The sequence below is a fragment of the Aspergillus mulundensis genome (assembly GCF_003369625.1).
Source record: "Aspergillus mulundensis strain DSM 5745 chromosome Unknown scaffold_8, whole genome shotgun sequence".
Classification (NCBI taxonomy): domain Eukaryota; kingdom Fungi; phylum Ascomycota; class Eurotiomycetes; order Eurotiales; family Aspergillaceae; genus Aspergillus; species Aspergillus mulundensis.
This window is the reverse complement of record NW_020797896.1, coordinates 737,860-759,644: the sequence shown is the minus strand read 5'-3', so window position 1 is coordinate 759,644 and position 21,785 is coordinate 737,860. Positions and strand designations below refer to the sequence as shown.

At 53.1% G+C, this 21,785-nt stretch overlaps 6 protein-coding genes across 6 annotated transcripts; 4 read left to right on the top strand and 2 right to left on the bottom strand.

Moving 5' to 3' along the window:
* Positions 1-564: 564 nt before the first annotated feature.
* Positions 565-4,645, top strand: DSM5745_07648 (uncharacterized protein; the record flags this gene model as incomplete). Its single annotated transcript, XM_026749664.1, has 2 exons — positions 565-600; positions 689-4,645. 2 exons carry the CDS (start codon positions 565-567, stop codon positions 4,643-4,645), a joined length of 3,993 nt encoding a protein of 1,330 aa, XP_026601696.1.
* A 2,172-nt stretch (positions 4,646-6,817) lies between these two features.
* On the top strand, positions 6,818-9,258 carry hexA (putative Woronin body protein HexA; the record flags this gene model as incomplete). The annotated part of the gene is made up of 3 exons (XM_026749663.1): positions 6,818-6,958; positions 7,429-7,778; positions 8,172-9,258. The coding sequence occupies 3 exons, from the start codon at positions 6,818-6,820 to the stop codon at positions 9,256-9,258; spliced, it is 1,578 nt and encodes a 525-aa protein (XP_026601695.1).
* Positions 9,259-10,690: 1,432 nt separating this feature from the next.
* Positions 10,691-12,829, bottom strand: DSM5745_07646 (putative transcriptional regulator (Cti6); the record flags this gene model as incomplete). Its single annotated transcript, XM_026749662.1, has 4 exons — positions 10,691-11,364; positions 11,415-11,671; positions 11,737-12,024; positions 12,249-12,829. The coding sequence occupies 4 exons, from the start codon at positions 12,827-12,829 to the stop codon at positions 10,691-10,693; spliced, it is 1,800 nt and encodes a 599-aa protein (XP_026601694.1).
* A 2,177-nt stretch (positions 12,830-15,006) lies between these two features.
* On the top strand, positions 15,007-16,927 carry DSM5745_07645 (uncharacterized protein; the record flags this gene model as incomplete). The annotated part of the gene is made up of 3 exons (XM_026749661.1): positions 15,007-15,022; positions 15,180-15,953; positions 16,005-16,927. The coding sequence occupies 3 exons, from the start codon at positions 15,007-15,009 to the stop codon at positions 16,925-16,927; spliced, it is 1,713 nt and encodes a 570-aa protein (XP_026601693.1).
* A 792-nt stretch (positions 16,928-17,719) lies between these two features.
* Positions 17,720-18,520, top strand: DSM5745_07644 (MARVEL domain-containing protein; the record flags this gene model as incomplete). The annotated part of the gene is made up of 1 exon (XM_026749660.1): positions 17,720-18,520. One exon carries the CDS (start codon positions 17,720-17,722, stop codon positions 18,518-18,520), a length of 801 nt encoding a protein of 266 aa, XP_026601692.1.
* A 277-nt stretch (positions 18,521-18,797) lies between these two features.
* DSM5745_07643 (uncharacterized protein) lies at positions 18,798-21,017 on the bottom strand (the record flags this gene model as incomplete). The annotated part of the gene is made up of 4 exons (XM_026749659.1): positions 18,798-19,915; positions 19,970-20,525; positions 20,596-20,834; positions 20,906-21,017. The coding sequence occupies 4 exons, from the start codon at positions 21,015-21,017 to the stop codon at positions 18,798-18,800; spliced, it is 2,025 nt and encodes a 674-aa protein (XP_026601691.1).
* Between the last annotated feature and the right edge of the window lie 768 nt (positions 21,018-21,785).

Sequence of the window (21,785 nt, the reverse complement as noted above, 5' to 3'; positions counted from 1 at the left end):
ATAAAATCCAAATCGGCATGATGCAAGGCACCGACCTCACCAAGCTCTCCGATCTCAGATCAACAATGAACACCCAGGGGCAGAGTGGTTCTGGGATTTCTGGATGAAGCGCGCCGATCCTGTGGCTGAGTGGTTTCCGTTGGTTGCTGGGGACCACTTCTATGACGTAGCGCTCCTGATCGGGAATAGCCTCAATTCGCTGTTCGTCTTGCACCACGGCCCATGGCCAGAATTCATCGTCCATCGTCATCGATTCCTCAGATCGACCCTTTTTCGCTTCTTGGTTCTGTATCTCTAATTTCTTTTCTTTCGCTTCTTCTATCTGCTGTTTCCCCTTCATCTCTCTTTTCTCCACGCTCCTCCCTTTCCTTCCCCCTCCTCCCTTTCACTCGTTCGATCTCGCGTTGGCTTCCCGTCCCTCGGCGCTGCCTCCGCCTTCTTCGCGCTAATTACCGGTCGATCTCACGGTCCACCGACCCCCGACTCCGAGAGCTTCAAGCGACAATTCCAACGGCTGCCTTTTGCACACTCTTGCGTCGCTCTCTAGCAGACGCTCGCTGAGCCATGTTCCGCCGAAAGAGGAGCGCGTCGCAACATCGGGTATGCTCTTCGGTGAACTGCATTACCTTTCCCTCTCCCCGAACCACGTCACTTCGTTCGTTGGCAGTCGCTTACTGACCCTATACAGCATCAGCACCAGCTCTCGAGTTCCAACACGCAAAATGCGCAATCCGCCGCTACCCGTGCCTTCATTCAATCGCAGCCTTCGTCCAGTAACCTCTCCTCCGCCGCCGCCGCTGCCGCCCTCCGCAGTCTGACACCTACCCCGACCCCTGTCGAAAATGTCCAGACAAAGCGTATGCTCCAGCGGAAGTCGTCCATCTCGTCACAGCCAGCCGGGTCGCCCACTCTCCGCCCATCAAGTCGCAATGGCCTACGACGGTCTAATAGTTCGGCCTCCATGAGTGCCCGCACGTTCCGGGATCAGTCACCCGGTCGCCCGTCCTCGAGCTACTCAACAATGTCTACGCCGGCCGTTGCGCCGCCGCTTCCATCGATTCCGACGGAGTTCTCTGGGCGGAGGAACCAGAGTCGACGATCTGTCAGCCTGGGACCTAGCGCGTTGTCGCCGAGTCCACGAACACAGCCCACAGAGGCGAGAAGCATTAGGTCACCGGTAACTGTACCTGACAGTCCGCGGGTTGTCGCTAGCCCAGGAGCTGGATCGGGCTCGCCGCTGCATCAGAGGTCAGAAAGCAGGAATTCGATCAATTTCTCGTATCCGATGAATTCTCGAACGAACTCCCCGACGATACCCTCGGGGTTTCCTGATCGTCAAGACGCCGCTGCGAGTGCATCCGCTTCGCTCAACAAGCGCTCTAGCGCTCATTATAATAAAAACAAAGCACAAGCTGCTGCACCCGGAAGTCCCGCGAGAAACTCCCTTCCGGTAATAACCGCGCTTGCCGCAGCTCAGGCCGTGACAGTGACTCGGAATGATGAGCCGAACACTCCACCGGTCTCTTCTCGCCCGGCACGTCAACCACCAGCTATTGAACGGTCGCCCAGCCGGAGCCCAGCCACGTTGGGCGTCAAGCAACGTCCCGTAGTCACTAAATCGTCCGCGGTTGCTGAAGACCGCCCGGCTAAGGAACATTCTCGTCCCTCGCCTACACCATCACCGTCACCTGCATCAGTACCACCCGCGCCCGCGCCCGCACCTACACCTATACCCGCACCAGCATCAGCACCAGCATCAACACCTGTGAAAGAGCAGGAGAATCAGCCGTTGGCGTTGCGTTCAAAAGAACCGCCAAGGGCTCCAACACCGCCGGTTGCTGAAAAAGTCGCACGGACGCCCCCGGTTAGTCCACCACAAGTGAAACCCACCGCGAAACCAGATGGAGAGGCCCAGTCGGCACCCCTACCTCAACCTAGTAGCCCCTCGAGATCAGCTCATTTCTCGAGTCAACTGGCTGTGATAAGCCTTCCGGGCGACCAACTACACCAGCCTCCTGCTCGTTCTATATCACCGGCCAAGTCCGCTCTGAAGAATCGAAACAGCTCTCTGTCACCCGACGGGAGGCTCTCCGGGATTCTTCGTCCTGGTCCATCACTCAGCGAGCTTTCAGACGCGACTTCTGTGGCGTCCGACGATGGTGCAAGACCCAACCATCGCAAGAAGCCCGTCAAAGTTAGTTTTGACGATGAGGCGGAAATTGTTGGGGTGGCTGCTAGCCCTCCAACGTCACCAGAGGATGTCGTCCCTGAATCGCCCCCAGGAAGATCAAAGTCGAAAACAAGCTGGTTCCATCTTCACAAACGGAAGTCCTCGCCCTTGCGGTCCACCGATGGAAACGAATTCGATGAGGTGTTGAAACCTCGTGCAGCTTTACCATCTTTCGGCAGCATCCGAGGTAATAAAGATGGCGCGCGTGCGGAGGCGACAGTTCAGCACGATGTGGATGATGACTCTGTGTCCGAATCGGACGATGATTTCCCCAACGGTCATGCTATTAATAATATCATTTCTCGTGCGTCGGAAGCGAACGTGCCGGAGCAGGAACAGTCTTATGTTGCACAGCCTGCGGTGTCCACTGATGCCGCTGCAAAGGATGATGCAGAGAAGGAAGCTATTGATGACTATGAGTTGGAGCCTGGGTTCTTCCAGAAGACGCAGCTATCGCCGTTGGTCGAGGTCCCGTCTGATCAGAATCTTCCCCTCTCTGACGAACCGGACCTGGAAATGCCTGATATTCCTGGCATGCCTGATATCACACTTCACCCGGCGACTCCTGATCCTGAAAAGGGAAGGACAAGCCTTGAGAGGTGGGATAGCCCAGAGGAATACCCACGCCAGTCTATCGAAGTGGAGCCCGAAGAGACGAGTCAACTTAAGGGAAAGAGGAGGGATTCAGCTGATAATGATTCCAGCTCGAGCGTGTACAGCGATGCAGAGGAGGATCTGGATGGCTCAGGCTTTGGTTCTATCAACGCCATTGTTGATCACGAAAAAGCACATTCGGAGCCAGGAGTTGCAGTCACGACGCCGGATGACGAAACACGCTATGCTGAACGCGATCCAAATGCGACCGGCATCCCGGAGACCTGCCAGATCGCACGTGTGCAGACTCCTGTTCAGGAACAGTCAAAGTCTCCAGCGCCCAGTTCGCCCGGTTTGATTGAGCCACTTCCGCTCTCCTCGCCGCCAGCGCAGTCTGAGGAGAACAGGCATCCCGTTCAGAGAGGGGTCAGCCCTTCTTCAACAGTACCGGTGGAAGTCTATAGCATTGCCAGCGCACGAGATTATGACCCCAAGGAGGTGGATGCTCGCCCGAGGCAAGTCAAGTCCAACAGCCCCAATGCCCAGAGAGCTCAACGTCAAAGCCAAAAACGTCCTGAACCCTCGGCACCTACCACACGAAAAGAAGTCAATAGTCCAGACCTCGCTGACCTGGAGGCGAACGGCGGTGCTCACATGCCTCGACGTCAGCTCTCAAACGGAAGTGACTCGTCGAGCAGTTTTAAACGAGCTCGACGGGGTAGTCGCGGCGGGATAGGCATGAGAAGGACTTTACGAAGCCAAGAAAGCAGCTCGGTCCCTCCTTCCTCTACGAGAGTAGCCGCTCCTGTTGATCCTCCCCCCATGCCCTCTGGCTTAGGAGCAGGTACCATGCGCACAACTTTGCGGAATAATACCTCGCGGAAAGAGAAGCCATCTTTCTTCTCTACTGGCAAGACGCATAAAGGAAAGTTTGCGAAGGGCGCCAGCACACCGTTTTCTTCCCGATTCCCGGACTCGGAATCGGACTCTGATGACGGCGTCCAGAACCGAAGACTGCAACGTCCAGGCCACCGTTCGGTCAGAAGCATGAGCGATAATGACATGCGTCCTGTTCGCGGTATCCCGCGCCGGAAGGACGCCTATGACGGGGACTCTACTGAGCTAGAAGACAGCTCTGATGGCGAAAGGCGCCCTAGCTCTGCACCAAGAGGCTCAACGGCGAAAGCTTCCGCGCGCCAACCCCAGTCTTCAACTGTCCGAGACCCTGCGCTGGCTGCAGTGGCGAAATCTCGTGGCATGACGGAAGACGAACTGGAGGAAATGCTCAATCGTGGCTCTCGCAAGCCCAGCCTTCTCAACCGCCTAAGTATGAGGAAGTCGAAACCGGTTACGCAACGCGGAAAATTGCAGTTGTCCGAGGCGCTCTCGAATGGGACAATCCCAGAGCATCCGCAGGCGCAAGTTTACCCCGCAGAAGCTGCGAACAACAGCCCCAGGGCTCTGGCAAGTTCCTCGAAATTGACAAAGAAGTCTCTCCAGAAGTCATCTCCGGGTGACACCTGGCCTCTGAGCTCTGAACAAGCCGAACCCGTCGATTCCGCCATTGGATCGGTATCATCACCCTCGACCGCACAAAACTCCGTAAGGCCGCAAACGCCGAACGGACGTACGGTTAACGGAAACGAACCCGTCCCGCCTGAGCAGACTTTCGGTATCACTACAGAGTGTACACCGGCGAATGGCCAAAACCAGGACAAACCTGCCGTCAAGGGCAACCGTGCCTCGGATGTGGTCATTGAAGGATCCGGACGCAAGAAGCGATTCCAGCGCTTAAAGAAAGCATTTGGCATCGGCAAGTAGTTTTGTCGAGACTGCAAGTTACTAGGGAGTATCTTCTCTCTTGCATTTGACGACCTCATTTGAACATTCCACGTTCCCAACTGCGTCTTCACCATTCATAATTCCTTCTTTTCTTCTCATCTTCTTTCTTTCGCCCCATGTCTCTTCAGATATATTGTTTTAATATCTGTCGCTTTATACCATACCACATCATATCACTTACGGACATCTGTCTCTATGATCTGACTTAATGGATTGCCAGCCCGCAGGAGCCACTTGTTACTGCTACTGCTGTCTGCGACGGCAGATAATATGCGACTGGCACGTCTTTCCTTCTTTTCTGATGAATACTATTGATACCCTCGTTTGGTCTGTGGCTGCGGCAATTTCCAAGCCGATCTCGGGCGAAATGCCCATGGCCGACTCAGCCTTACTCATGTTATATATGAAAAATGATCTTTTGGAAATGGAATATATGGGAGGCCGTGAATCATAATTTATTATTCATTATATCTTGTTCGCCTCGTGTACAGGTTGTCCGTTGAAAAGATGCAGGGGAGATCTAGGTCGTTGTATGATATCCATAGATGAGCTACCACTGTCAGCCTTCAAGCAGCTACAAGAAAGATTATCTATATAATACGAGATTGGCCTATCTACGTAGCGCTGTAGGAACTCTGGGTACTTTGGGCGAGCGGCTGAAGCTATCAAGAAGAAGATCTTGAAGAGCTACGATTGATGTCAATAGAGTATGTAGTATGCTTCGTGTTGCCAATTCGATTATAGCCTTGTGGTACGGAGTAATGGGACGGAACATGCGATTATCTATCTACTCCGGGTGCAACTCTCACCTGAACGTGGATCGGACACTTCCCACCTTTTGCCTGTTATTTGGCTTGTCCGACAACGCTTTGGAGCATGCATAGAACTAGAAAGTCCAACTCAGCTACTGCCGTTGACAAAGGGGCCATGGTCAGTCTGCCAAATGAAGACGACTTTGATACGCTAGTTGCTATAGTGAGGACACGAGTCGAGCCTAACAATGGAAATGTCCTTCCGAAGAACTGATGAAGATATTGGCCATTGTCGACTTGTCGGTAGCGGCCCGTCGGTACATGGGATTTTGGTATTTCCCCGTTAGTGAGGACGCCAGAATCCCTGGGCATAGGGTTGCCGGTCCCAACAGTACTTAGAGAAGCATACTGCTTTGATTTGCCGATTTCTGGCATCGAAAGCCTAGTGATCTTAGTACTGCGCCCAAGGTAGATCTACGATCGTTGTTTCGTTAACAACCGTAGCATACACGAAAGATATGCTGTGTAGTATTCATCGCGAGTATAGAGCATCTGGTGCGAGCAGCTCGGAAGAGTTCTCCATTATTCCTGTATGTGGTCATTGTTGATATCATATGCGGACCATGGCGGCCCTGAGTGAGGCGAGCTGGAGCTCTGGATGTTGGCGGCGCAACAACCTCGGGACGGAATCAACCTCCACTCCCGATCGATGGATTGGATCGACTCCACACGGCACCCCAGCACTGAACCAGCCACTGTTGTTTCTGTTCCAAGGCTCGGTCGTCAGGGCTCCGGTTCCAGGAACTGTGATATCGAGTCCAGACTCAATTGACTCTGTAGCGATGGAAGAGAAAGCAGAAGGTTGGGCAAGCTAGAAGTTGAAGAACGGGTAATCTCACCGAAGGTCTGGGTGCTAAATCGCGAGCAATCAATTCCCGGCCCATCAGACTCAGGCTCAGCTGAAGCTCAGAGCAAAAGACCGTGCTTTCTTACAGTGGAGCCGCGAAGTGGCGGGGCGAAGGAAAGCTGACTTTCTCCAAGGACATCGCCAAATCCAATAGCAACAAACCACGAGGTTGGGTGCTTGGTCAAATCACGGGCATGATCTGATGAGTCTTGAAAGCTAGTTTCAGGTGTCCGGACCGTCGTCAATAATATGGGCGTGGAATTGGCGAGGTTGGGCTTGACCCGTGCTCGATTGGAGCATCGCATTCGTTCCTCGTCGATCGTGCCGAAGCTCGGCGGAGTCGGCGCTAAAATAAGCCGATTATTATTAGACGTTGTTGCCTGTTGCCATGGTGATGTGTGATGTGGCTGGGAGGGGGAGCTGTGCGATGATGCGATTGGGGTTGCTCATTGGGGGACGATCGGTGCTTTTGGACACTTGATTTTGGTGCTGATGCATGTGATAAGGCGTGTTTCGCTGCTTCCCAAGGCCAATTTTGGGTTTCTCATTGAAGGAGGATGTGGTTCTAGTCTTGCTGCAGAGGTGGCTGATGGAGACGGTGGACGTGTGTTTTGTGCATTGCCATTTGACCTGGTAGGGCTGGTATCAATTGACTGAACTGAAATGTATTGACAAGAGCGACATTCTCCAGGTGAGACCTGGAGCTGATTCACATCAACGGCGATTCATTTTCTGGTTCGAGGGCAGTGTACCGTAGATAGAGCGTTGTAGCAGAGAGGCAGAGCAGGGAAGAGAGGAGGCTGGACCGATCCGGAAAGGTGCGGTAAACAAACGCGTAACAACAGATAAAGGCTGGCCTTGACCACCTCCCCTCCCTCTCTTCTCTCTTCCTCTCCATCTCCATCTTCATTCCATTCATCTCATCTCCCATTCCAGCTTTTTTAAGCTTATCCTCACATTCCTACCCCAGGAATTCTCCGCACCCGCAGTCAGGCATAGATCTCTCGCTAGATCTATCTTGCACTCCGCTCTTCTCTACGAGAAAGACTTCCCCCGTGAAAAGTCTTTTCTTGTCTCATCTTCCGAGTTGTTATTCTTAACAGTTCGGGAGAGATTCGAGAAAAGACGCTCAAAGGACAGCCAACCTGGACTTTGACGCCCGCGTCCCCATCCCCTTCAGTGTCTTCCCGTCGTCGTACCGGAGTGACGCTGTTCCTGAGACTACTCCTGCGCCTGAGAGAGTAGAGGGAGAAGTCAACCTCGTTAGCACTTCGCACGTCGAACGGGAAGATACTCGAACCTCTGCTCCTCTCCCCGACCCCAAAGTCTACGGAAAGGAAGAAGTCGATCTTCACGTCGAACGTCGCTCTGATCGCCGAGGTGACAACTGGACTGTTGTCGACGAACGTGTGCAGGAATCCCGCTATCCCCAGGTAGACCTCGCCCGTGACCGGTACGTATACGATTTTCCTTCCGTTAGGCACCTTTCTGCGTTTGTTTACTGTTTACTGTTTACCCCAATGAAACGCCCCGAGTGGAGAGCACAACAAGCGGTGTCACCCCCGGCCCCGAGCTCGACCACTGGAGACTTGGTGGCTGGGGGCTAGACAGCTCTAGTCCCTCCGCTAGTTTACGTGGCTCCAGAATCAAAACAAAATCCGATTGTCCCAGCCCCAAATAAAAACAATCCAATCATGCCCGCTCCCCGGCCTCCGCGTCTTTTCCTCGTGTCCTCTTGTGTACTTCACCTTACCTGACCTTACCCGACCTTACCTCGCCTCACCTTACCTTGTTTACCTTACCTACCTTGTGTCACCCTTGCATCTTCTAACGTGCTCTACCTTAGCTACCGCGAACAAACCCCTGCGCCTCGCCAGCCCAACTACTACCAGGACTACTATCAAGACAAGAAGCAGACCTACGACACCGCTCTTGAGAAGCAGCTCGACAGAACTGAGCACGAGTACCGCCGTCGCTTCGACCCAACCTACGACGTTCAATCCTCTTACAGTCGCTCCCGAGGCCCTGTAGAGTCCTTTGAAGCTCCTCATCAGCAAACCTCTGACGTCTACAGCCGCACCTCTGCGCCTAAAGTCACCTCCTACGAGCGCGACTTCCAGACCCGCAACCTCGACGTCACTCGCGGAGACTCTTACACCGACCGCCAGGTTAGCGTAGAGAGTGTCAAGCCCCTTCCTGCTCCTAGCACCTCTCAAGTCAAGGTTCTCAAGACCACTACCGTAGTTGATCACCCCAAAGCTCGCAAGATGGGTTACTACGACGACGACGGTAACTACCACTCCTTCCGTCGTGGTGTGGAACGCGCTGTCGACCGCATCACGCACCCCTTCCATCACCACCATGACCATCATGACCACCATGACACCCACGCCCACCGCGAGGAAGTTGTTGTCGCTGACGACCGGGTTTCAGTTCGCGCTAGCGAGAATGTCCGCATTGTCGAGCCTCGTGGTGGCGGTTCTCCCGCCGAGACCGTTCCGATTCCCACTCACTTCATCCGTGTCGGCGACATCCTTGTTCTCCAGGGCCGTCCCTGCCAGGTCATCCGCATCTCTACCTCTCCCATGACCGACCAACGCCGCTACACCGGTGTTGATCTCTTCACCCGCGAGCTTCACGAGGAGTCCAGCTTCATCTCCAACCCTAAGCCCTCCGTTGTCGTCCAGACCATGCTTGGTCCGGTCTACAAGACCTACCGCATCCTTGACATCCAAGATGGCACCATTGTTGCCCTCACCGAGGGTGGCGATGTCAAGAGCGGCATCCCCGTTGTTCCCCAGAACAAACTGTACCAGCGCATCAAGGAAGCCTTCCACGAGGGTCGTGGCGGCTCTGTCCGCGCTCTGGTCATCAACGACGGAGGCCGCGAGCTGGTTGTTGACTACAAGCTCATCCACTCTTCTCGTCTGTAAGCGTCTCGCTCTTTAGGGTTTATCCAAAAGGAGTTAGTCTGCTTATGTGACCGGAGTCATCGCTGACGTCACCAAACTCTGTTTTGTTTTATCTTTTCTTTTGTTCTCACGATCATTGATGACTTGAAGGACCTAAAGCAAGCTTTGTGTATCTGACCCTTGGAAATTATGTTATGCAATGATGGAATGGCCTGTTTGGAAAATGTTGGAACTTGACAATTTTGTATCATGGGCCTCTCTTCTTGTATGTAGCAATCGTAATGGAATGTAGATTGTCTTCTACCTGAACTTCTTCACATAGATTGTAATCTGCATAATTTTATCTAGTCTGTTGTACTTTCCTCAGTGCCATTTAACTGTCAGCTTCCGGGCCCCGATTGGTGTAGCGCACGGTGAATTTAGCCTGAAGCTCACCATCGTCGTCTCAAAGCTGGCCAGCCTACCCCCTAATCGCATCGCAAGTCTGCCTGCCTGTGGGGAAGGAAGAGTAAGGCACTGATATATCGAGTGTTATGATTTCTCGTGCGCTTTCGCAAGCAATGGCTGAGTCTTAATGAGACCCGTAGGTAGGTTTCGACGATATATATATATGTTAAGTTAGGGCAGCACAGCAATCGATTAGACTGGTCAAGATCAAAACGTCCATTCAACCATAAACCAGACCCCGACAGTAAATTATCCATAATGTGACGAGGCCCGCTTCTATTAAAGTATATTCCACCCTACACAAGCAAATGTAGCACGCAAAATGGGAGGTCAATGGTTGTAGAAAACCGAGGTCCACATGATAGAATAAATAATAATATTTTTCGACTTAATGGAAGCATAGTCCACAATGGGTGTGGACAGCAAAGTAACCAAGACAAGATAGTATAAAGCATAATCAACGATCAAGGGAACAATCAGGCTCCTTTCAATTAGTAAAGACAACGAACGCCGCGCCGTGTCATGTCTGGTCGGTACAAATGAGGTGCGTTCAACAAGAGCAACAGCCGTGACAGTCAATCAATCAATCGGAAATCAATCAAGATTTGAGCAGAGGGGGTAAGAGAAGGGAAGAAAGAGAATGAAGACGCAAAACACCTGACATGAGGAGTATATGTAAGATCGAATAGAAATGGAATGGAGTAACCGCCGGTCACACTTGCGAGGAATGATAGAAAGATATAACGCCGTATCCGATGTCCCGTGTAAATGTAGTGTAGTGCTAGATCTGGAAGCAACGCAAAGCCAAAGCCGTATCGTATTATACATGTCTGCCGTGTGGGTTGTTGGGCGATATAGATGGGTCGATGATGTGAGTCAGGGTACGGTCGGGTATCGTAGGGGTGGATGCATCAGAGGGTGGGCTATCTCGAGACGGCAGAGCAGAGAGGGTTATCGATGAGGAAGGATGCGAGACAGGTGTGTACGATGAAGTGAGGAAGTCTGGTCACCTCTCGCCGAACTTGCCGTATTCTTGCTGCCATTTGAGAAGATGGCGGGTGAGCACGTCCATCATTTCGACGCTGCTAAGGTCCTTGAAGTCTTTTTCTGTGGGCATCGGGAACCCCCCAGAGCTCTCCGAGGATCCATCGCCGGCAGTCTTCGATAGTATGCTTCCTAATTGCTCGCCGATGGCTTGCGCATCGATTCCATTGGTTCTTTCAGGTGGAGTTGTGCTCTCGCCGGCGACAGCCATCTCAACTTGCATGCGTGATATGAACTCCAGAATAGCTGCTACCCGTCTCTTCATCTCATTCATTGTTGTCCGCTGATGGACGTAGCGCGGCCGGCTTGGTTTCCCTGTATCTGTGCCATTTACCGAAGTGCCGATGGTACCGATGCGCGGAGAATTGTCGCCAGTTTCTAGTGATTGCCCGCGGCGCGGAGAGTTTCCTGTATTTGAATCCGTCCCGGTCCCGTTTAGGTCTCGGTCTCGTGTATATTGATTGCGTCCTACGCGCCCACGCCGCGCAGGCGGCCGTCCAGATTTCCGCGTGGATGGACGCGGAGGCGCAGCTTCTGGAACTGGAACCGAGGTCTCAGGGCTTTGCCGTGGAAGTTCCGGTTCATTCGCAGTCATTTTAATCGGCGACTCCACTAATTCATGGTCTGAATCGGCTTCTAGCTACCGTTAGATGCAATAGCCCAGAACACAGATTGTGAAAACTCACCTTCGCCCTTTCGGCGATCACTCCTCCCCTTCCTTCTACCTGCCGCCTCCGCATGTTCTGCTTCAGGGTCTTCCGGCTCCTTCGTGTCCTTCTCACGCTGGCCCCGTGACGTGGCTCTCGGCTTTCTGTTGCCATTCGTAACAGGTCTCGACTTAGATTCATCTTCCGACGCAACCGGCGAAGCCGGATTGCTTTGCTTCGAATCGACGGTGGGAGAAGGCGACGTGGTCCGTGGTCGTTTTGTCACTTGTCGATGCCTGCGCGGGCTGATGTTAGTGAAGGCCTTCACTCCTTTGAGGCGCCGGGAACAAGGTCAACATACGCTTCGCTGTCGCTCCGACTCCTTTTAGGCCTCCGAGTGGTGCTCTCCTCTCCGTCGGTAGTCTTGTTCTCTTCCCTGCTTTCCTCTATGGCCCGTCGCAGCTGTTCCTCTTCGTCATAAGCCGCGTCTCGGCTGTTCATAGTAGACCGACGTTTCGGGTTGGGGAAAGGATCGGACTGTCTGGATTTATGGTCTTTCGCACGCTTTGAACTATCTCGGGAAGAGTCTCGGGACGATACCGTAGAGGACGGGATGGGGACGACAGGAAGGTACTGAGAAGAGTGCGATCTGCCATATCGTAAGCGAAAGAGTTTCATTTTCAAGGGTCACAGAGCAAGTCATGAGGATGCGACGGAAAGGATTTGGAGGGGCTATGAGAGATAACGTGAGAGGATGGATAGCGCAGAGCAAACCCAGGTCCGCGCGTAGTATAGTCAAGGCGTACAACGACAGAATGAACCTTCGAAAGAGAACACGAACCGACGTGAAAAAAAAGATGTTGCAGAACTTACCCATTTGTCTCGCTTTTGATCCTGTGTAGGTCTTTTCGGCACTCTTCACAGAAATACTCATCAGGACTCATAGCCTCGTCCATGATTCCTACACAGCCACCATGCTGCCAGACCTTGCAGGAGTCACACTGGATGAACATGCTGCCGATATCATCTGACATCAGGTCCGATGAGTCCAAGGAGAAAATCATGGGATTCTCATCCTTGATTCCACCCCGCGCCCCATTGCGACCGAGGGCCTCCCGGCGAGAGGGCGGAAGTCCAGGGTATTCCTGTTGTCCACATAGACACCGAGTTATCTCTTCTTCATCCTCCTCGTCGACATCGTCGTCCTCGCTGTCGCCAATTTTGGAATGTAGATCAGCTTCCTCGTCCCCTCTCGCGCGTTGGCGTTGGCGCGTCTCGCGAAAATCGCCCTTATCGGCTTCGTCATCGGACTGCGAGCGTGGGGAGGGGTTTTTGTGGTTCGATCTCGTGCTTCTTTCTCGAGTCAACGAAGCTGAAGAGCTGGAAGAATTCGTGTGCTGGATCGCCGGCGAAGGTTGGGAGGTGCGTGCACGAGAAGACCGTCGGGGGCTCATCGTGGCGGACGAGTGCCTTGACGCAGCAAAATAAGAATAAAAGTGCGAAGGATGGTACTGTAGAGCAGTCAACGCCAGACGGCAGAGGTATTAGATCCAGATCCAGCCGAGCGGAGGATGTAACGGGCAGAAGGTGCCCGTAGGCAAGCTGTCGCAGACGGTTGAGAGCTGGGTTCTCGAGCGACTCGTGCAGATGGAAAAAAGGCGACGCAGGACAAGAGAAGGGCGAAGTGGAAAGAGCAATTGGAACATATACGGCAAGAATACGTAGACGAAGCTCAGACCATGGCCGGAGACTCTACATAGTAAACGGGAGATTGGAGAGTGGTTGGAGGGATGCAAAAGCGAGGGGAAATTGAAAAGAGCGCAAGCCGTGGAGACCAGACCCGGAATTGAGAACGGCCGCAGAACCGGTAATGGACCTCCCCGCTCTCCTCACACCCAGTTGTCCACCAGCATCCTCCAAGGAGAAGATACTTGTCTGCTTTATGGATTGCTCACGAAAAAGAACTGAATTTCCTTCTCTGAAATATGAAAGAACTCATGTGCCATTCCGCGCGAAGACCCGCTTACACACTGATATCCTCTAGGACTCACCACTCACCACTGCTTCGTCTCCAACGAACCGTTGTCAATTTCTCGATCCGCCACCATTATCCTAACTGCCGGAGTGGTTTTTCGAAACCTCAACCCCAGCGGTCTCTAAATTCTCGTGTTACCAACCGGTTGCAAATTTTGGGGGAGCAGCTCGAGTCATCCGGCCAGACCTACTCCGTACGGTTCGAAGTTCCGTTTAGGACAATCCCCTGCATACCCTCTCCGAGAGCATCCCGACTCTGGTGGGCCACGGACTACTTCCTGCGGGAACCCCGAGTCTGAGCATGGGCGCGTATACCGAGAGGGCGATGGTGGGCACAAAACCGCGGTCTCCCCAAGCGCAGTTCGAGGTACGAACGAGAAGCATAACAACACACAGGAACGGCGCCGCTGCATCTGGATTGAACTACATGCATCGTACGGGAAAATCCGGCAGGCTTACTGGAACCCGGCCGGGATAAGCCAAAGGAATGTTGTACATTTGAGTTTCAGGATTGTGCGCGAACCGCTGCTGATTCGGCCGCGGTCGTAGCTCGAGCATCAGCCTCAGGAACGGCACTGAGCACTGTTCGAACAAATGTTCCGGCCGCGGTCATTAGCTGTCGTTGAGGATTCAAGGTCCTGCAGGTAGGTACGAAAGTAGTCGTAACACTGCGCCCTCAATTCTAGACGTAGATAAGTACGAAGCAGAAAATAGATCAAGCACCTCGAAAATATAGCAATATCTGCAGAATCCAATGCGAGTTGGAGATAGTACCGTAGAGCGTATGAATAGCCCTGAAAGTACTCGGCGCCTTGGTGCCTGAGGCTGACGGCATCAGCTTCTGGGGATTTGTAAGGTTCAAGATAATAAATTATTTAATTCATCTAAAGCATCCTCAGATCAGTGCAGTCTCGTATGATTCTGGTACAAATACCTTTAGCAGCATCAGCGGATATTTAATAGATTGATATCATTTATCTCGCCTCTCATTGGGAACCCCACGTCTCCGTTCGCTACCGCCTCCCACTATCTGGCCGTGGCCCCTTTAGTGTACTTCTCGTCTCCTTTCCGCTTCTTGTCAGGTGCCGATCGGGTGTCATTCTCTCATCAAAAAAGTTTGCTTGGGAAATGCCTGGGGAATAGCTCAATATCTGTGAGTGTGGCCCTTGATCTTATCGCGCTCGGCTTTTCTTTTCTTTTGTTGCCTTGCCAATTACGGGTCATCGGCCTTTTCCCGGATTGTGTCGTGGACCTTGGGGCACCAACTCCGAATTGTGCCCTCCCACTTGCAACAACACGCTTATGGGTCATGGCCAAGTTCCCAAAAAGCTGACGTTGACGTTCCCAGGATATCCTAGCTATCTCCTTCGCTTCGACACTCCGAACACCGACAAGTGCGGTCTTTTCTGTTTTGTATCTTCAAAGTGGGTGTCGGATAAATAAGACGCAGAGGGTTACGCACAGGCCTGGGCAGAAAATACGAAGGACTACTGGTACAAGAAGAAGAACCTCGGAAACCGTCAGGCTGGACTACCGGACACAAAGAGAGGCCTCAACTGGCTGCGGCTGTGGAGGTCACAGTTGATAGTTTCGCACAATGGCTGCTACGCTGAGTATGTTCTCTCGTGATCCCACTCAAAGTAGTCCCTGGTGGAAGATCTGCGGATTGCTGCCGGAGAATAACTGCAGATGTTGAAGCTGCGGAGATGGGGGGACGGGCAACAGAGGAGGGGTAAGATAGCGTTCAGTGCTGATACTGTCCTCCTGCAGATGGGATGATATACTCAGCCCCAGATACGCCGTCGCCCGTCTATCCCGATAGACTGATCCGACCCCTCCCCAAGCGTACCATCCGGTCTCGGTTGTCCGCCAATGCGGCCGATTCGATTCTCTATCCTCCTGCTCCACCAGCAACGCAGCTTTTCTACGGAGCTTGTGCAACAAACGGGGATCCTGTAAATGACACCAAAGTATACGTACAACAAGGCGACGGGGGTCGTGATCTAAGTCCTGATAGTCGGGATCACCACATTCCTTATGAAAATGGCGTTGACATAGACAGCGGTGATGATGACGGGCCGGTGGTTGTCCGACGGAGCGCTGGGTTTCGTGGGTCGTCTTTGTCACCCACGCCTTCCAATGTACAACAAACACTTCCCGGCATGGGGAAAGAACAACCGACCAAGTCATCTCCCACCGGGCCGGACGGGTACGACGCTTTTGAGAACACTAACAACAAGAAAAAGCGCAAGATTCCCACGCCTGGTAATATGGGAAGTCACCATTCTTCTCTGTCACCAGAATTTGCGACGATGGCATTAGCGAACCCTGGACAATCCTCATCGCCTGGGGAGGGCGGACATGTGAGTACGTTCTACGGCACAGGCAGTCCCGCGTCACCAGTGGGCAATGGAATGTCTGGCTCGGGCAGAGGCCGCCTTGGACGCCAAGGGAGACGGTCGTCAATACATGGAAATATCAGTTGGCCGCAAAATCGTGGTGGTAGTCGTCGGGACGGGCCGTTATCCTCCCCGGGACCAACAGGTACGCTCTCATTGTTATCCGAATCGGACCTTTTGCTAACAACATTTAAAGGTGAGCCTGGCGCACGCAACCATGGCATCATTTCCGCCGCCATTGCAAGTGCCGCAGCATCAGCTTTCTCGCCGTCTTCGCAACGAGTCTCCGTTCAAGGTAGCATGCTTGAACAACAGACTACACCCACGAGAACCCAATTTACTTTCACATGCGAATCCGACTCGTCCAAAGGGATGGCGTTGCACGCACAAAACCCATATCCATCTCAGCATCGGTCGCCGGTCGCCCAACCCCAAGCGGGGAACAACTCCCGAGGAGTCTCCACGCAAGGCACGCAGACCAGCCCGACTGTTCCAGCGCAGATGAGCCAGCAACAAAACACCCAAACACAACCACAACCACAGCAAGCACCCGCATCTACAGAGCCACCCCCAGAGAGGAAGAAAAAGAGGTCGCCTGCTAGCATTTATGCGCTGGCTGCCCGCCAACGGAAGATTCAACAACAATATACAAACCTCCACCATCCACCTAGTCTTCAAGATATCTGGATTTGCGAGTTCTGCGAGTACGAAAGCATCTTTGGGCGTCCCCCTGAAGCTCTCATTCGCCAGTATGAGATCAAAGACCGCAAAGAGCGCAAACGGTTGGCGGAGAAGAAGAGGCTATTGGAAAAGGCCAAGATGAAGGGCCGCAAGCATAAGAAAGCGACCAAGAATGCAACAAAGCATGCATCTCAACATGGAGCATATGACCATGGCTACGACCGGGCTTCCGTTGATCATTCTTCGGTAGGCGGGGAAGCGCCGCATCACGATGACTTCGGACCTGAGGACGATGATGAAGCGACCGCCGCTGCTCCACCGGCTACCCTCGCAGGGACGTTCAAATCTCCGCTTCCTCCAGGAAGCGCGGCCAAGAAACCCACGGCAGCGTCATCAGGCGGTAGAGGAGCAATAGAAGGAGGAATGAAGCCGCCCTGACTATAGTGGACGGCTTGTGTCTTGGGTATGTCTAGCATTATTTGTTCGCGCTTTTGATTTATAGTTTTGGTCTTTGCATGGTCGATTAGCCTTTGTCGTTTTGCAATCACGAATCCCCGCTCCCATTGTCTCTTGATGTGTCATGTCAACAATCAGCATGAATCCTTTCAGGTGCATAGGTCAGTCATTGGTTGGAGCTGTCTGGAAGGGGACTTGGAGAAGCTGTCGCAAGTGGAGCCTGGGCTCATGTTAGGGTAGAAGAATAGGGTAGGCAGGTACCGTAGCTGTTCTATGAATAGGACTAATCAAGCTATGTTTAACCTCTGCTTGTTGGCGCCTAGATCGGATGATTCTCGTTGGCCCGCACTCCAGCTGACGGCGTTGCAGATAGGCGCGCGCGAACTACAACCATAAGGTGTTTCAGAAGGATACCTAAACAAAGAACCAGTGGCTGTCAGTCGCCCCTGTGTTAGTGCCAGCCTGACACTTTTGAGGCCTGCAGAAAGCCCTTTGTATAGCGGCACCATGATATAAAGCTGAAGATCCCGCTGCAGCTCTTTCTTCTCATCCAATCTCCAGCTCAGCTTCATTCTACACTGCGTTTCATATTTTCTTTCTCTTTCTTTTCTTTGTTCCTTTCCTATATCTGCTGCGCAGGCGCACCTCTCATCCGTCGCATCTAGATTCCGATTTCTGTCTCCTCGAAGTAGGCACAACCGACTACACACTCGCTCTTTCCTCATCCTCAACACAACTAAACTCCTTTATTTCATCTCACCTTCACTCACTCTAATGTGGTTCGTCCTCTTCAAAATCTTCCGCTTCGGCTACTCCGAAACCAAAAAATACAAAGCCAAAAAAGCCGCTCAGCAACCCGGCCAACCCGGACAAGCCCAGTTCCAACAACCTCCATTCCCAAACCCTTACTTCGGCGGCACCGCAGACGGCTCTCGCGGGCCAGAGCAGTACCCAATGGACACCTACCCGGCGCCTCCGCTCCCCGAGCAAACCCCTCCACCCGCAATGGGCAAGCGCGCGAAGATGAAAGCTCTCATTTCAACCGCCCTCGCCATCCTCCAATTCGCTTTCGGTCTCGCCGTCATCGGCCTGTACAGCCAGGACATCAACTCCGCGCGCGATAGGGGCGACTCAGCGCCCAGCCGCTGGGTTTATGCGGTGGTTACGGCGTTCATGTCGACCGTCACTGCGCTGGCGTACCTGGTTCTCGGCTGGTGGTGGAAGAAGCGCTCCAAGCCGTCGTTCAGCCAGCGGGGTGGTCTTTTCCTGCCGCTGTTCGCGTGGGAGTCTATACTCGTTATCCTGTGGCTTGTTGTCTTTGGGATCTTTGGCGAGATGTATATTGGTGTTTATCATGTTGGTGGCAAGGACGGCGGTGATAGTAAGGTTACCCGCATGCGCAGGGCTGTTTGGGTTGATCTTGCTTGCTTGCTGTTTTGGGTGGTCTCTGGTGCTTGGAGGGGTGTTAGGTGGTGGAAGGCGAAAGGAAGTGGAAGTGGTCCGAGTGGGTTCAGTGGGTTCTCTTTCAGGAAGAAGAGGAGTGGTGTTGAAGGCGGGGAGAAGGAGATGGCCTGATCCTGTCTCGACTTTCACAACAGAGGATGTGAGGCCTTGAGGCTTCATGCAAGATGACTTGGATAGGATGGAGAAGGGCTTATTGGGTTGCATGGTGGCTGGTCCACGCTGGAGTGATTAGGGCTTCTTTCTTTGCTTACTGGGACGGGCCCTACGGTATACGTGTTTATAAACAGGTTCAGCTTCGGCTTCAGGTTTTGCAGGTTGCACGTTAAAAGGTTGATTATTGGTAATTATCGTCGTATTGAAGTGGTATCAAACGCAAACAAAAACATCATCACTTACTGCTCGATCTCTCCTTCTGTGTAGTCGTAGCAGTAGTACCAATCTTTCCCATCATCCCCTGATTAACCATACTGTTCCTACTCTGCTCAATCAAAAGACTTAATCCTCCCCTTCCACGCGTGAATGAGAGGCCCGGCGGCGTAGCGAACGGATTTCCTGTTCCTCCCGGCACGGGCATTGGCATGGCCATGGCTGGCGTAGTTGCATTGATGCTTGCATTCAGAGTCGAATTGACAAACCCATGTTGATGACCAAGGTCAGGTCCCAGCTCCTCGTCGGAATCATGCCCGTGGATTGGCGCTGGCTCTATAACGTTGGCGGGCGCAAACATTCCTTCATGCACACCTTGATAAAATGCTGGATCTGTGTCCCCGCTTTGACCGGTCAGTATAGAGGTTGCGATTGTTGATGCGCCGTGTGATTGCGTGTGTGAATCGCCGAAGCGGGATTTTGGAGGCGAGACGGTTGCTTCTGTTGTTGAACCCGTTCCTGGTCTTTCGTCTCCTTCTGATTCGGTAGAGTTTTGGCCCAAGAACGCCGTTTGCGCATCTTCATCCGCATCCGCGTTTCCTAGGTCTTGATATCCTTCCTGCTCCTCGTCATCCTGATCCATACACTGCTGGACAAACTGCGCATAGTACTCATCGGCGATCCTCTTCTGCTCGACGAACCTGGTCCTGAAATCCGGCGCCACGAGTTTGGAGCTATTGGGCTGTTCGTAGTTTTCTTCGGAGAGATGACGCACGTCGTAATGGCGACAGGCTGTTGCGGAGAAGAAGCCGACGGTTGGTGGGGAGGCGTGCGGGCGGAGTGGTGGGAGGGGCGTGTTTTTGTGTAGTAACTCTTTGAGGTCGGAGACAAAGGGCTCGGGGAGGGCAGGCTCGGGGATTTCTTCGTTGTCTTCTGGGATGAGGGGTGGAAAGGGCTCTGGGGGTGGGCTTGTGGATGTTGATGTTGAGGCGGGTTTGTCTGCGGTTGCTATTTTGGCTGTCATTTGCTTTGGCTTCGGCTTCGGCTTCGAAGTGGGAGCTGTTAGGATGTCAGGAGTTGTGGGATAGACGGTGGTTTGATCTGGCTCTATTGGGGCGTTTGGGGTGACGATAGTCAGTTCTGTAATGGATTAGCAATGCTGCTGCACAAAAATACAATATAAGAGTAAGCTACCATCAGGCGAGTCCTCCACAGCCTCTTCATCAATCTCATCTGTAAGAACAAAACCCATGCCAGAGTCGATAGGCTCGTCAACGAAATCCGTCTGCGGCGAATGGTTGCGTGTAGAAGTCGCCGAATTAGAAGACTGCTGCGATGACTTGCGCCGCATCAGCACAGGACGACGCTTCGAAGTCTTCGCTTTTGCCTTGCTAGCCACGACAATCGGTTTAGACTTCTTCTGCCCCGCGCGACTAGCAGTAGCAACAGTGGCGACAGGGGTACTGGGTCCTTGCTGTGTCTGTTCCGCGAAAAGAATAGGACGGGACGGAGGAATGGGTGTTGGCGGGTTCGATGGTTTGCGAGTAACACTTTGCCCGCCTAGACCTGTAAGCAGTAGGCGTGTGGTCTTCTGGACTTCGCCGTGCGAGGAGCTGTTAGATTTCTTTAGGATGGGTTGCAGTGGCTTGGTGGCTGTTGCTGGGGCCGGGTGGCTTTGGCTCTTGGTGTGATTTGGCGGATGTGGGTGTTTCTCATCACGTTTCAAACTGGACGTAGCCGGGTCGGATTCCTGCATCTGAGCGTCAGCAACGAGTTACGGTTACAGGAAACTTGATTGTCGTTGTGCTCGTGTTCCCCACCTTTGACTTTGGCTGCGCCTTTTCTGGCGGCCTGAATGGAGTCGGGGGCAGAGTCGGGCTGCGACTCGTGGGCGTGAGAGTGAGCGCTGGGTCTGGCTCTGAGACTTGCAGGAATAAGCGAGATAGCGATGATCCTGTCAGGGCGCTGGTTAGACGCTTGCTGCTCCAGATCCGCCAGAAGAAGTTCTGCAGACGATAGCCGGCGTCGCCCTCGTGGGCAGATGGGTTGGTGCTGTATGCTGTTTAAATGGTGAGTAAGTTCTCTTGTAGCGTATGGAAAGGAAAGGACGACGAGGGCAGGAATGCGCACCTTTCCACAACTGCACGATATCTCCAATGTCCACGGCATCAATACCAATACCATCTAGCTCCGTTGGGACCTTCTCTGAAACAGATACCAGGCCTTTAGGAAGACTCTCCATGGCGACAAGGTGGTGTTGAGTTGAGCTGGGGAAGCGCTGGTGCTGGTGAGTTGATGAAAACACAACACTTCATAGTCAAGATGGAAAGTCCAGGCAGGTTAGACAAGAGGTGAAAGGGAAAAGGACAGGAAAGTGACTAGCGGTGAATATGAGCAGTGGAATTGGTCAGAGTCATAACAAACGCAGGGAGAGTGAATGCGCCCAAAGTCTGGAGAGTCAGAGTGACTGCAAGGGCAGAGCAGAGCAGGATTCCCCCACATTAGACTGCGCAGAAACAACCCAGCAGCTGCATCTGGGGGGGAAGCATGCAGAAGATTAGGAATCCAGGAACAGAGTATCAGAAATCAGCATAAAAAGGAAGAAAGAAAGAAAGGATTTGGTGCCTTAAGCCGAGTCTTGCCGGTGGTGCCCAGTGGAGGCCGACTCAACGAGTTCGACAGATAAAGAACTCTTTGACTTCAATGACTTGACGGCCCGGCAATCAGGAATCAGATCATGGGGATCGCAGCCAGACTCGATAGGTCACAGCGTGAAATAATGCCAGTCAGTTGATGCGGCAGCCTTGCTTAGGGCATTTGCTGGCCTGGTGATTGATTAGTCTACGGAGAAGTCCACTTGGCTCTACGTCGGTCGTCCAGCGGGCAACGGAATCCAAGCCCCAGCCTATCACCACCAGAGCCCAAACCAGCTCCAGGGTGTCGGGAATGCCCGTTGCGAACCTTGGGACTTCCACCCCACACTTGTCCATACTTCTGGGGGATCGATGGA